The sequence below is a fragment of the Gymnoscopelus braueri genome (genome assembly GCF_963280865.1).
Source record: "Gymnoscopelus braueri genome assembly, chromosome: 12".
Lineage (NCBI taxonomy): Eukaryota > Metazoa > Chordata > Actinopteri > Myctophiformes > Myctophidae > Gymnoscopelus > Gymnoscopelus braueri.
This window is the reverse complement of record NC_137614.1, coordinates 35,175,213-35,191,257: the sequence shown is the minus strand read 5'-3', so window position 1 is coordinate 35,191,257 and position 16,045 is coordinate 35,175,213. Positions and strand designations below refer to the sequence as shown.

General features: G+C 42.2%; 1 protein-coding gene across 4 annotated transcripts in view; it reads left to right on the top strand.

Moving 5' to 3' along the window:
- The window catches only part of mtor (mechanistic target of rapamycin kinase), a 155,244-nt gene that overhangs the window by 30,432 nt on the left and 108,767 nt on the right, over positions 1–16,045 (top strand). For all 4 annotated transcript variants that reach the window (XM_080445025.1, XM_080445024.1, XM_080445023.1 and 1 more), the window contains exons 19-22: positions 3,283–3,533; positions 6,004–6,090; positions 9,713–9,880; positions 14,009–14,121. In XM_080445025.1, coding sequence (XP_080301151.1) covers positions 3,283–3,533; positions 6,004–6,090; positions 9,713–9,880; positions 14,009–14,121 — 619 coding nt within the window. The remainder of the gene's footprint in view (positions 1–3,282; positions 3,534–6,003; positions 6,091–9,712; positions 9,881–14,008; positions 14,122–16,045) is intronic.

Genomic DNA, 16,045 nt, shown 5'->3' with positions numbered 1-16,045 from the left:
ATTTAGATAGGCATAATGCTGCTATTATAGGCATAATAGGCATAATGCTGCTATTATATACAAACAGATCCAACTTCCGACAAATCATTTTTATTGAGTAAAGAAGATATTACAAACTGCATCATTTAATCTACTTTCATTAAACCCGGTGAAGACCATTCATTTTATGAATGTACAATGGCCAGAGCTGCTGCGGGTAATAGCGCCCTCTACAGGCTCATCCCTCCACTGCGCGCGCATCATCCTCTCATGTTTACAAACAAGAAACCCATCTATAGGCCAGTCACTTCAGCCTTGCCTTAATTAGAATAACGAATATAACATAAAATAATGTAGCTTTATTTTATAATTTCAAAGGGTTCCGAGGCTGTGAATCCCTAAAATAATCATATTTGAACTGGGGACCCCCCAAAATAATCATACTTGAAGTGGGGACCACCCACCCTGACCCAGGCATTAGATTTAGTTTGACTCAGTTCCACAGATAAATATTGTGAAAATAGCCGAACTTCAAGCGCACAATGCCTTAAAAAGGTCTTAAAAGTCATTAAATTGTCACTTTAGAAATGTGTTACCCTGTATACACTTATACTGTATAGGTTGGTTTGTTTACTGTTGAGAGAGAAAACAATGTTGCCCATTAAGCTAATCTGGGGACCCCCTCTGAGGGTCCCGATCCCAAGTTTGGGAACCACTGGCCTACTATAACAGTAACAACAATACAACAATTTTAAATACAGATCACAGACTGTAAGTAGAACAGAAACCTAACATTAGGGAATCATCTGAATTGCTAATAGCCTAAAATGCTCAATATTGTAACGAATAGTGTAGCGTCCAGAGCTGGAATGGAGCTCTGACCTCAGTCCCAGAGGACCACAATGGAAACAAGCCTTTTTGTGTTATCCTTATAACAATCATTGTACAATTGTACCTCTGTATCCTACTGTTAATAAAGTATTCCATCAATCTGTTTACTCAAACTGTTTACTGTACATATTTTTTTTGTTTTTGTTTTTATGATGTTTTGCATAGTAGTGTATATCTGTCTGTCATTAAATGTCTCTATGAATTGAGTACAAAGGACCCCAATGGAAACAAGTCATCTTTCTTAGGTTTTAAATACTCTTAGCTGACCTTGCATTATACTTTCATGTTTTTTAGTTTTTTTTGCAAACTGCTAATAATAATAATAATCAAAAAACCATGCTGGCCGTAACACACCTCCATCCCTGCATTCAACAAGCTACATAAGGAAGGGGGAGCTGTCACTCAGACTCCAAGTGACCAATGGAGAGGTGTCTTACATCTATCAGTGTAGGACCCGCCTTCTGAACTTTAACCCCTCACACAAACAAATCCAAGAGAGAGAAAAAAAAAATTGAGACCAAAGACATAGGTTTTGAGAGAGAAGGCATTTTGCAATCAGAAAAAACAACTTTCATTCGCAAATGAGGAAAAAAAACATTAAAAACATTTTATTTAGCACAACACATTTTATTACCCAAACATTTTACTAAGTATTTTGTTTTATGTAGTTTAAACCGTTTTTCCTTATTTTTTACTCTTGAATTTTAAAAGTTTTGTTCTCAATTATTTTTTATTTTCTTTCAAATCTTATATTTTTTTGCTTGCAAATATATTTTTTTGATTGCGTTTTTAATTTGTTTTAATTTAAAAAAAAATTTTTTCTGTTTATATAATTTCCTTTGCTTACAAATTATTATTTTTTGCTTGCTGTTTTAATTCATTTTCTTTCAAAACTATTCTTTGCTCTGTTTATATTTTTTCTCTCTCAAATGTTTTTCTTTTGTTTGGTTAATAAAGACACAAATGTAACTCCATAGCCTTCATTCTAAGTCGTACACAAAAAGCCCTGTAAAAGCTGTACAGGACATGTAGTTTTTCATCCTCGCATTTCCCATGTTAACATAAACGATCAGAACTCAAACATGGCGGCTCCGTTTGACACGCGGTCTCGACGAGTAGACACCAGGACATGTGCCCGTTGTTTACAAACAGTGTATCGGGCAATCTAAAGGATTTTAACGGGGCCTATGGCGACCTGAAAAAAACTAAAAACAACAATAAAACCTTGGCACTGGTGAGTACATTATGAGATTAGCCCTTGGCGGTGGATGTGTTAAAGGGTTAAATAAGATATATTTATTCAGAACGTGTATACGACTTCCACAATTGCTTGCTGAATGGGATGTAATGATGTAGAATCCTAGTTTATTATAAACCTGCTCCTCGTTACATGACTCATGAGCAGCATGAGCAGCTCCCAAGCCCTTTATTTGTGCTATTTCCTGAATAGCTTAATTACCAAAGTGCAGTTTGCAATAATAGCATGGATTGTTTGAAGTCCGTCAGCCTTTCTATGCCAGTAAATGCAACTGGAACAAATAGGCAAAATCATAATGCCCACAGGGACCTTGCTCCCATCTACAAATTAGAGGGCCACTGGTTTATAATAATTGTTACTGTCGGGCATGAATTAAATTAATGTCCTACTCCGTCCTACAAGAGTGATGTGTAAAAGTAGTGAAAATAGCAGTTCTACAAGCTCACAATGCATCCCGACGCAGTGTGAACTTTAGCTATTCTTGAAAGTGAAAGGAAAGTCACTTTCACTTCACAGTGGGTTTTCTAATTACTGATCCAATGAAAAGTATTGACAAGTGCTTGTGACTAATTAACTCTCCGAGTGCCAAGAACGAGTTATCACGAGAATTTTTCTGAATGCCCTGAGTGCCAAGAACGAGTTATCACGAGTTAAAAAAGCAAAAAAAAAATTTCAGAACCCAAGATATCGTGATCCGAAGATTTGCTGCTCCATTCACTTCTTGTTTAACTTATTACTGAAAAAGGCTGTATCTTTTTTACTATGTATTTTTGGCCCAGACATGCTATTTTCAAAGGCACACAATTAATGTCAACGAGGTCGCGATGACCTCGTTGACATTTGTGAAACCACACAGTATATAACCCTCAGTGATTAGCAATCATCAGGGGATCGATCATAATGGAGATAAATATTCTGTGACTACTTGAAAAAGGTAAGAAAAAAAATCAAAAAATCGCTGGCAGTGGGCAATCGCGGCCAGAAATAAGTCTGGCAGTGAGAGAGTTAATAACTACACTGGATCCACTGGAACACAGGTTCTTTAGTTTTGGACATTTAAGGTTTCCGCCCGACATATAAGGAATAAATCTAATATTATATGTAATGAGTGCAGCTCAATGCTCTTTCTCATGTCGATTCTTGTCACCTACCAGCGGACTACAGCACCAGTGAGATGCTGGTGAACATGGGAAACCTGCCACTGGACGAATTCTACCCCGCGGTGGCCATCGTCACGCTCATGCGCATCCTGAGGGACCCCTCGCTCTCCAACCACCACACCATGGTGGTCCAGGCCGTCACCTTCATCTTCAAGTCTCTGGGGCTCAAGTGCGTGCAGTTCCTGCCCCAGGTCATGCCCACCTTCCTCAACGTCATCCGGGTCTGTGACGCCAGCATCCGAGAGGTAGGTAATGTAGGCTGCCGGTTGGTTGGTTGGTGATAGGGATGAGTCCGACTATTCGAATATTCGAATAGTAGTTTGTAGGATAAAAATCAAATATTAAAAATATTTATATATATATATATTTTTTGTTCTGTTGCAAAGGCTATATTGTTTATTTCACCACGTCTTTAACACATTGAATGCCAGTCGCGTAGATCTACGCAAACCTATTTAAAGCCGCAGCGTGCCAGTCGCGTAGATCTACGCGAACCGCCGATTCCCATTGAAATTGCCCCAGGTGCACTTTCCATTTCCATTTCCATTTCCGTTTCCGGTTTCCGGTCGGAAACAGAATTATTCGGGTTCCGTTTTTTTCGATCGTATCCGCTTCCTGTCTGGGATCCTGTTTAAAACTCGATTTTCTCGGTTGTTGTTTTTCTCCTCGCTGATCACTGTTTAGCGTTGATCCGCTGTATCTTCAAGATGGCGGCTCGCATTTGGAAACTGTTTTCGCTGGCCGTTTCTCACGGATCCGCTGTGTGTTTAGAACCAAATGAACGCGCACTTTTAACTTATTTAGCGAGGTCTGTGGCGACATGAAAAAAACAACAATAAAACGCTGGCACTGGTGAGTACATTATGAGATTAAACTCTGGCATGGAATGTGTTAATAGTTTAGTTACAATAATGTAAAAGATGTACCGGTACATGCTTCTGAAAATCAGTTTATAGGCCAATGCAATGCTGTCATTTGATGAAAATCCCCAGAACAATTTCACCCAAACAAATCCCAGTCAAAAAAAAAAGCAAAAATATATATATATATTTTTTAATTTAAAAGAAAATATCGTGGTCGAATATTCAAATAATCGGTAGGAATATAATTATAGTAATCGATTTTCATTTTGGTCACTTAGTTGGTGATTTATTTCCCATGGTCGGTTATCCCACGTATTTACCTGTGTACATGAAGCACGGGTGTCCTTCACATATTGGCATGTGGTGAATGTTAACTTTTGAGGGTTAAATATTCATTTGTGTGTTTACATGCACAATTATTTGATCATACTCCAATTAAGGCAATACACAGCTTAATGAAATGGTCCTGTAAACACCACGGTGGCTGTCTTAATCAGGTTATGCCTTACCTCAATTAACAGCATTAGTTTATGCAATATACGGTATATACTTTTTTTTTCTGCAGGCATATAAACATCTTAGTCAGATTTTGTATTTATTTTGATGTATACACATAAATATAATATTTTATATTATAATAGAATAGATCTTCTGTTTACAGAGGAGAAATCTAATCACTAATCTTGTCACATTAATCCAGTCGATGGCTGGGTATGCATGTGCAAGTTAATGCAATCATTTTTATGGATGAATGGCTTCGGTTTGGTAAATGCAGGGCAGGTGTGAAATACATTTTCAAATGACTCACATACAGAAGACAGTGGAAGGTTAAAATGTTTAGTTTTATGTCACTAAAAGGTCCACAAATTTTGCTTTACTTCAAGCTTTTGGACAAGACTTTGTTTTGTACTCATTCACCTCCTTTTTTAAATGTCTTTTGTGCTTAAAGGAGGAGTTCACCCAAAAAATGACTTATTTTCTATCAATTGCACACCCTATGAATTCTTTTTTGTTTTTGTCGCATTCCTAAGCTAATAATTTGATTCCCGTCTCCTACCGGCTAATGTATCCGGTAGGAGACACAAAGTAGATTATTTGTGTCTCCTACCGGAAATACACACGGTCATCAAATTATTGTCTTAGGAATGCCACAAAAACAAAAATAAATCCATGAAATCAAGGCTTCATGGGGTGTGCAAAAGCAGAAAATATGTAATTTTTTGGGTGAACTCCTCCTTTAAATCCCAGCTAAACATTTCTCCATCCTGCAAAATCAACAAAGTGGATAGCATCCAGGACATGAAATCAAAAGCCAGCCACCTATGTACTAGTGATGGGACGATAATCGTTATTATCATTTATCTTGATAAAAAAACGCTCACAATAATCATATCGCATAGATTTTTATTTATCGTGAAATTGTCCTCCGTCATACACTGGGATCAATTCACCTCCGTAAAGACCGCACTTGATACGGTATTTTTTTCACTCTATAAATCTCTTTGACAAAAATAGACGATCTTGTAGATATGCTATTTTTGGCAAATGTTCCACCCCAGACTATGGATGCTGGGGTTCAAGAAGTGGTTAAAAAAAGTGGCATTTTAAGAGTGTTTAGCATATTTTAGATTATCGCGATAATATCGTAAATCGCTATTATTTTGGTCACAATAATAGTGACCTGAAATGTTCATATTTTCCCATCCCTACCATGTCGAACAAAGCCTTGACCCTGGCTGGGACAAGCTCGACTTTCACCTTCAACCTCAAACCTCTCAACTTATTTTGGTTACACCTGTTCTCTCTCTCTCTCTCTCTCTCTCTCTCTCTCTCTCTCTCTCGTTGTCTGCAGTTCCTCTTCCAGCAGATGGGAATGGTGGTGTGCTTCGTGAAGGTTCACATCCGTCCCTACATGGATGACATCTTCACCCTCATCAGAGTGAGTAAACCGTGCTCAACAGTACATCCAAATGCACTCCCACCTTCTCCCTTTCCTGTGAGTCTGAAAAACAGCTGCAAGCTCTTAATCGCGCTCAGTTGTTCTCTCTCTCTCTCTCTCTCTGCGCTTTTCCTCATTAGGAGCATTTCAGGGGCCGCGGGACAGAGTTCGGCCCTGTGTCACACAGCAACACACAACATGTGTGGCATACTTAAAAGAGCCAGATGAAAAGGGCTTTTGAGGAAGTATGGGAAGTTAATTGTATTTACATTGAGGTCCTCTGAAAACATTTGCGTTTAATAGTCTCGCTTTCATTTTGTGTATAGTCTACATTTTGCTTAAATTACAGTTATTTTCCTAAACAAAATGCTCAAGTCAGTTCAGGAGTTTTCCTTTTTATCCAGTGCCTGCCTGAGACAGCGTTGCTCTAGCGTATTGGTTAAAGGACAACTTTGTTTTTTTACAACCAAGGTTTATGTTTTAGCTTGTAATTAAAGTAAATAAAAGATGAGTGTTAAAACATTTTTTTTACTGCTTTCTATAGTTTTAGCAATTTTCGCGATACAGTGGGCTTGGGCATTCGGGCAGGTGGCTAAATATGTATTTTTTACACAATAAAAAAGGTCCTGTGGTCTTTGATAGCCAGATGTGAGTTATTGGGGGCTAGTAGAGCTACTGTAAATAATAATAAAGAAATCGCCGGGTTATTGTGTAAAAAAAGACATATTTAGCCACCTGCCCGAATGCCCCCGCCCACTGTAAAAAGGATCGCGAAAAGAGATCAGCTGAGAGAGATCACACAAAGTGGCACCGACTAGGCCACTAAAGCCACAATCGGAAACTCTACTGTCTCGTATTATTCAGCCAGGTGCAAAGCGTCAAATATCCACCTTCCTCCTCTAGCACCTCTGCCTCTAGCGAGGCTCTAATGCCGAATTCACACCAACAGTGACAGTGGTTTTCCTCTTCCGCTAAATGGCTGTGAACAAAACATCCAAAACTTCCATGTCACCTTTGCGTGCATGCTTAGTCAAGACCACAGTGCATTTATGGTTGATTGATGCTGTTTTGTCTCACCACAAACCTCAGGGCTTTTTTGCTGTCGCCTGACGCAACAAATTGCTCCTCGCCGTAGACAATGCATGGAACCACGCCGCTTTCTCCGAAAATGGAAGCGGAATACCAATCTGGTGTGAATTTGGCATAAGGATGGCAATGTCAGTCAGCCAGTCAGCCAGTCAGTCAGTCAGTCAGTCAGTCAGTCAGTCAGTCAGGCCATCTACAGGAGAACAACTCATCTCAAAAGCCACTGGCTGCATTGAAATGGAATTTTATGTGCAACTTCATGCTCCCCCAAGGAGTGCCACCATAAGGCCAAAATGTCCACTTGCACACAAGATATCTCCAAATCTAATTGGCAGATTGCCAGGAAACTTGCTGTGCACATTTCCTGCTTCCTGGAGGATGAACCATATCCATTTGAGTGACCCCATGACCTTTCCTTTAGTGCCACCCTCAGGCCAAAATGAGCAACCTGCAGTCTGCTCAATAGATAATGAGATCAATATCTGATAATCTAATGAGAAGATTGCAGGATGAAACCTACCGGGCCGGGGGACAGACCCCATGGTCTGTCCTCTAGTGCAACCTTTCTGCAAAAAAATGTCCAGGTGGGTGTTAGGAGCAGCATGGCCTGTAGGGGCTGCCAGCAGTATAGACTATGGTCCTGATTCTTCTAGGTAACATATTATGAACGCCTCCCAGCGAAAAGAACTAGAGAGAACTGGGCCATTCCACCTTGAGAGCCTCTGACTTAATAAATGGGGAGTCAAACAAAGGATCTATTCATTTTCGTTCCAGTCTACCTCATGCATCCAGATGGAGGGGGCTGGAATAGCCATTCAAGACACGCAAACACTCTCACACACACACACACACACACACACACACACGCACACACGCACGCACATACACGTACTCTCAGACTCTGCGGCCATAGGCAGGGCAACGCAGGAAAGCGGGGGCAGAACTCCTCAGCCAGCTTTCACAGCTGAAGCCCATTGGTATATTGACGTATTACGTGACTTTGACTTCTCTCTCCCTGTCTCTTTCTCACTCTCCTGTTCCTGTTGTTTCATTCTCTTGTCCTAAACTCTATTATCTCTAATGTAACCAGTCACTGCTCTGGCACCCGGGTTTTCCAAAATGCTGTCAGTAGCCACGCGGGAGACGTGATATCAATTCCAATTGACAGGAAATTGTCTTTGCCATTTGCACCTCGGCTCGCAAATCCCCCCGCCCCATCCCCCCCCCCCCCCAATCTGGCACATGAAACCTCTGCATCACCGCTGCAATTCTCTGTCCAACACCTCTCTCTCTCTTGCTCTCACTCTCTCTCTCCCATCTCCCTCTCTCCTCCCCTGTCCCTCTGTCCCCTCTCTCTCCCTCCCTCCTCCCTTCTCTCTCCATCTCTTTTCCTCCCTCTCCCCCATCTCTTTCTAATCTTTCTCTCTCCCTATATACCTCTCTCTGTTTGTTTGTCTCTCTCTCTCTCTCTCTCTCTCTCTCTCTCTCTCTCTCTCTCTCTCTCTCTCTCTCTCTCTCTCTCTCTTTCTCTTTCTGTTGATCTCTCCCTCCCTCTCCTCCTCCCATTGACAGAAACACATTTTGACCCAGGCCTCTCAGGCCAAGACCCACATACTCCCAGAGCACCAATAGATTTTACCACAGCAAAGGTAGATGAGGTAGTGTTTGGACGTCCCCTCCACATGTCGTAAAAGAAAAGGCATACATCAGAGTCACGCGAATCTAGGTCATTGGTCATCTTGGACAGAGGCATAGCTCAATGCCTTCATTACGTACCTGACTTCCTGTACTAAAGCACATTATTACATTCTCAACTCGTGCCATTATAGAGAAACACTTCACTTTTGGCCACTGGTGCACAGAGTGTTAAAGGGCCACAATGGAAATAAGCTATAATAGTTTTTGGGTGTTTAATAAGTTTGACTGATGTGTACATGCATGTTTGGTAAAAACAGCTATGATCGTTTTCTGCCGTTCTGAGGAATTGTATTCAGTTCTGTTTCTGACGTTTTGCAGGAGTGGCTCGTTTTGAACAAAATGCCTCAAATCATGAACGCAGCGTTTGATCGCATTTGATTATAGCGCCACCAGCAGGCCAATTTTTACAAAACACATATACATACTGTATATAGATATTACTCCTACACATTATCTCTATTATTGTCATGTGATCAAGACGGATCTGTCCGATTTTTCATTTTCCATCCTGATTGGCGAATTCCGAACATTGCTGGTCCACAATAACCTACCTGACCTGGCGGAGACCTGTGCTCAGAGGTGCTCAGAGGAGCCCTTTTTCTAGCTTTTGTTTTATGTTTTTTCTTCTTCTTGTGCAGCACTTTAACCTTGTGTTTGTAAAATGTGCTATAAATAAAGTGGATTGGATTTCATTGTTTTGATTTTACTCTATTCTGTTTTGTTCTTTGATTTGATTTGTTCTGTTCTGTCCCCATTCAATTCAATTAAATTATTTTGTATACCATTACATGTTGTTCTGCACTCTATTTTACTGATGTGTTCCATTGTGTTGTTTTAGGAGTACTGGACGCCCAACAACCCCATGCAGAACACCATCATCCTCTTGATCGAGCAGATCGTGGTGGCGCTGGGCGGCGAGTTCAAGCTGTACCTGCCCCAGCTCATCCCTCACATGCTGCGAGTCTTCATGCACGACAACAGCACCGGCCGCAGTGTCACCATCAAGGTGAGGGCATTTCTTTGACTAACACATTCACATTGTACTCCAGTATTGGCTGATGAACATCTTCTTAGTTCTCAGAATCAAAATCTTAAGTGAGAAGTGATGGCAACAATTCCACATTGATTCCACCTTCCACACCAAGAATAATGACTAAAAAAGAAAACTAAATATGTTGCCCTAAAAATAGTTGTAACTGAAGTGGATGGCTGAGTCCACATCACGAACAATTTGATTAATGATAAAAAACACTGCTAGCCGAACAAAATCCATCCAAATGACCAGATAACACGTTCAACACATCACTCATGATCAACATTTTAAGCAAGGGATAATTGACGGCGCGCCGGTCGTTGTTGAGAAATAACCCCCGACAGGAATTAAACACCGAGACGTCATCAGTGACCATACCCTAGGTGGGGTTGGCGAAAGGGCCTTTCTGTGTGGAGTTTGCATGTTCTCCCCGTGTCCCCTAGGGTAGGTACCCTCACAAAAAACATGCAGTAATCCTTGTCTCTATACTGCCTCCCCTTGGTCAGCCGGGGCGCCTGATGGAGGGGAAAGTAACTGGTTGGAATAACGTGTTCCTTCCACGCGCTACGTCCTACCGGGGAAACTCCCCCCCCTGTCAGGTGAAGAAGCGGCCTGCTCCACTCCTCATGTATTGAAGGGAGCATGAGCTCAGTTCAGGACTCTCCCCAGGCTGGCAGAGGGAGAGTAGCGCCTAGGATTACAAGCTTAGGCAATTGGCACTGGGTGAAAAATGGGTTACAAAATCGTGGGATAAACATTTTGGGGGGAAAAAAACACCGAGGCGAAGCCGAGGGGTTTAGTGATCATGAAGGGGTTTATTTCTCAACAACGACCGGCGCGCCGTCAATTATCCCGCTTATTACACGGCTAATTAATAATTACATTAATAAATTGACCCAAAAGTAACTACAAAACGAAGTATTTCCTTGCTTACGGTAATGAAAGTATTCCGTAAGTGTTGCGCTGGCCGTCCGTCCAGCGCAACACGGTCGCCTCGGAAAACAAGGAAGTGTTGATAAAATAGAATACATTTTCGGTTACTGCATCGTCTAATTCTCCGTTCAAATGTTTTCAAAAACATTCTTGAGAGCAATGGTTAGTTGTGTATGACATTGTGCGTTTGTTTACATGGCTGCCGTGTTCGATAAAATCAGCATAAAGCATACAGCATAAAATCAAGCAGCACAGCAGCTGCTCTGACCCTTTGATTAGACGGCGGTCTGTTATAGGACTCATCGGTCATTATTCAGAAATAACACACCGCTGAATTCAGTGATTGACCAATCAGAATCAAGCATGCAACCAAGCCGTGTATTAACAGAACTTATCGTTCATCAGTGTGGATGCTCACATCGTTATCTTTATAACTATCATCCTCGGTGTGGACAGCCTTTTACCGCTGCTGAACTTGAAGCTTAGCTACTTTCCTCAAAATGCTGTGTCCGTGACAGGCCCCCCGTTACTCGGTACAACATTGGCCACAGGGTATATCACCAATACGTTTTAAATAGCGTTTAAGGATTTAGGGTGGATGTTAACCTTTTAAGGCTGCAATCGATCTTTGTTGCATAATATAATTGACCTTTTGTTTGACTGAGGTTGCAGCTTTCCCTTTGGAAAAGCTACACTGATGGCTGGTTTCCTCTCTAATGTTTCACTTCCTAATTCTATGGGGAAGGTTGGAAGTTAACAAGATGAACCAATTTCAAAATTGGCATCCCTATTTTGGGCATCAACATGTTTTATTTCTTTTTTAACACATTGAGTGCCAAAAACGGTCCGGACCGTTTTTGATAAGCTATGCGTTATGTGCCATAAACAGTCAAGACCGTTTTTGGCCCATTTAAAAAATATATATTTTTCCCACGTGGGGCGCTCTAACGAAACTTTAGGATCATCCAAGGAGTCTCTAAGAAGGAGAGGCCGGAAGTGGATCCATGTCAAAAATGCTTCCGCTCGTCCGCTCCAATGTTAACTCCTTGACTAAAAGCTTAATATCTCCTATTTCTTTTTAACGTGGTTGAAATGAGCCGTTTTCGATCGGCGATCACTCTGCAATGGAGGATCGCGTTAGAAATATTATTGTTCCAGGCGTTAGTCGGGACCCTCCGCCGTCTCGCACACAGGCTTTGTTTACATGCGCGTCCTCGTCGGGGCTTCTACTGCACGCAACATATCAACGTAAGTGGATGGAAGATATGCTGGCACTAGATGTACCCTATTTTAATAAACCTCGCTATGAGCTTGTAGATCTGCTATTTTTGAAAAATCTTGAACATTTTTTTTTTGTTTTTTTTTCAAAAAAAACTAGGATTTAGACATTTTTTAAGAATCGCCTCAGGTCTTTTAAATGAAATAAAATAGCTAATCTAACAATATCACAACAATGCATTGCTTTGTGAGCTTCAGATCGGCTATCTTTGCGTGACACCGCCATGCGATGAAATATAAAATAGGGCTTTTGTGTAGAATGGATACTTTGTGGGATTTTTGCACTTTATTTAGCACCTCAGAAAGTGGAATGTGGTTTTGTGTGGTTTTGTTGCACCCTACTGACACTCGATAAGTGTAGGCACAGCAAGAGTTCAGTTGACTCAGGACTAACGAGGTAACGTTGCTATGTCAGTTTGTGGCTGTGTCCATAACCCGTGCCAACTTCCGCATCTCGCCCCAGCACAACACTGAATAATCAGCATCCCAAAGCCAGCGATGCGTAGCTGGCACCTTCTCCTCTTTCCCCCCGCCGCCGCTGATCAGTGTTGCCAGATTCTGTGAGAGAAACAAGCAACCAGGTCTAGGAAAACCAGCCCAAAAGAAGCGACTATGGGACACATGAGTACTTTAACATGTACATCAGCTATTTGAAAATAGCAGATCGATGCGACGCGTTGTGAGCTTGTAGATCGGCTATTTTCAAATAAAATCTTGCTTGGAAATTATGATCAGCAGATCTGGCAACGCTGCCGCTGATACTTATCCCATTCATTTCCCCCCCAAACTCTGAATCTCAGCCTGGAGCACCGACCGCAAAGACCGGCAATCACAGGCCTGCGGTCATCCAGAGTCTTCTCTCTCTCTCTCTCTCTCTCTCTCTCTCTTGCTCTCCCGTTCTCTCCTGTTCCTGTTTTGTCTCAGCGTCTGCAGTGTTAGATAACCCAGCAGACCACCGTCTGGGTAGGCTATAACCCGAGGCCAGGGTCTGGGGCTAATGCGGAGCACGATGATGGGGTCGCGGACAGAGGCAGCCGGGGAATCGGGTTACTTTCCAGCCTGAAGGAAAAGAAAAGAAAACAGATCTCCATCATTTCACAGGAGCTGTTCTGACTATCCATCCCTCCAACCCCCAAACAGACACACACACACACACACACACACACACACATACACACACACTCCTCGCTCTCCCAGACCCCCGCCTCGGCAGCTTCCTGCAGTCTCGCCTGGCGCAATTTAGACATGGGGGCTGGTGGGAAGGGGGGGTCTGTCTTTAGTTGGCTGTAACAGACGTCATCCCTCTAAACCACCATCAATATGTGTGCCTGCACGCACACACACGCATGCACGCACTCGCGCACACACACACGCACACACGCACACACGCACACACACACACACACACACGCACACGCACACGCTCACGCTCACGCTCACACTCACACTCACACTCACACTCACACTCACACTCACACTCACACTCACACTCACACACTCACACTCACACTCACACTCACACTCACACACAGACACAGTTTCCCATTAGCTCCAGAAACAATGTGTGACTTGGTTCACCAGAAAACACCCAAGCAAATTCACCCAAGGTTGTGAAATCCTCACCTAGGACATGTTTGGAGACGGCTTGCTCGGAAGAGGGAGGGCCAGCAGTACCCAGGACGTTCCGCTATGTTTTGTTCCCCGTAAACCTTATCACGATGAAGTCTAGAATGTCTGCCATCACCTTCCTGGAAAAAAAATTTAAATAACAAAAACGTGCAGTTTTTTTCCACGAGAACTGCTCGAGAAAAACCCATTTGGTCTTAATGAGCCTTTTCGAATTGAACTGTTACACTCTTGATCCATTCAACAGTGTGCTCTCTTTTCCAGCTGCTTAACGCCATCCAGCTGTTTGGCGCCAACCTGGACGACTACCTCCACCTGCTGCTGCCGCCCATCGTCAAACTGTTTGACGCCCCAGACGTCCCCCTGCAGGCACGCAAGTCAGTACCGTGACCTGTGTGTGTGTGTCTGCTGTTTGGCCAACTTGCCATGAGGCAACTTAGCCGTGTTGTTTTCTCTCTCACATTTGTTTCTCTTGGGTATCCAGTTACTTTTATCACAATATTTATGGACCAAACATCCATATTCAATATGTCTTCAATATTGTCATGCTATTTCCAAACTTTCTTTATTACGCAATTTCACAATGTAGCTCCATGTTTCGTGCGTTTTATTTAATCAAATCAGATGGTTAAGGTTCGTGTGTGTTCAGGCAGCCTAGTTTGTAGAGTGCTCGCCTTTGAAACACATGGTTCTGGGTTCAATACCGGGCACCTCCATCTCAGCGTATGAGTAGCACCTCTTGGGGAACCGACGCCTGATTTTGACTTAGTTGTACGCCAGTGTCTCACGCCGGAAATGTACAAGCTCACAACGTGCCATGCCCAAGCTCATGTGTTATGAGCTTGTAGATATGTTATTTTTGGTGTGAGAAACAATGCGCAACCAAGGTTAACTCAGGCTTAAAGGAGCTACACCATGAATTTTTTTATTTTTTTTTAAAATTTAATATCATATGGTGTATGTCCCTCAAACCTTTTTCAAAAGGTTTGAGCCTAAATCATCACTCAGATATACTCATCCCAAGTCAATTGTGTCTGTTAATAAAAAAAAATATTTAAAAAAAAATTTAAAAAAAAAAAAAAAAAAGGAAAAATTCTGCATAAAAAGAAGCATCTAAGAAAAATACAAAATCGAAAAAAAAACACTTTGAACATTTTTGAACAATTCCACCAAGTGTTTGAGGTGCCTGTTTCACCCACTTCCGGGGGGCGGAGCCAAAATCAGAGCCCGAAGTATTTGTTCGTAGACCCCCACTTAGGGGGGGTAGAAAAAGTTTCGGAGCGATTCGGGCACTTTTCATTTAACATTGGGTTTGCCATCAATAATGTTTGTGACCTCATAAACATTTCTGGAAATCCATGAAATGAGAAGGAATGACTGAATTTAAAAAAAAAACATTTTTTGGGGTACAAGAGACACTGGGGACCCCAAAAAATACAAAAAAACAAGAAAAAAGTGATTTTCATGGTGTAGACCCTTTAAGACAAGCGTTGAAGCGATAAGTATTGGGAGCTGACGGTAGAGGTGGCATTCCACCTCAACAATCCATCTCCCTTGTCTGGCGCCTTGCAAGGGGAACAGACACTCTTGTTGATCGGCTGATGCCAGCAATAAGCCCCTCCGACATACTTACTTACTTACTTCATGTTCCAGGAGGACCAACATGGAGATAAAGAGGACATGATCGGGTGAATCATTGTCCTTACACGGTTTGAGAGATACGATGAAAACAAGTTCTCAATACGTCATGGATTTGATATATTGCACAGCTCTACCAAACACCCTAGAAATAATGTGCCCCACATTTCCAGAAACACAGAAGAGGGCTCCAGTGCCAGCGCTTTACATATCGCAGAGCTTATTAACTTTTATGTGGCCCCTCTCCGCCTCTTCGGTAAATACTTGCAGGGTGAGCACCTTCACAAGCTTTTTAACTCTTTGACTGCGGACGACGCGATAACGCGTCAAGTGCTACTTTGTCCAGTTGGCCGTCGATGCGTTCGACGCGCTTGACGCGCGTTCATTGTTTAATCTCTGATTGCGCTATGCTGCTTAATATTCAATGTTATTCTCGAGTTCCACTTACTTCACGGACATCTGCATCCGGTTCCATGACCTGGATTCCGTTTCCGGTTTTTGATTTTTTTCCCCAGTCATTTTCGTCCAAAATAGGTAAATAAACGGGTTTTCATACGGTATAACGGACAAACGGACAGGTTCTCTTCTATAATCTATGGTCTGGGTGACAATCAGTCATCGCCGTCGTGTATCACATCGTAATTTTCGCCGATCAAAACAATC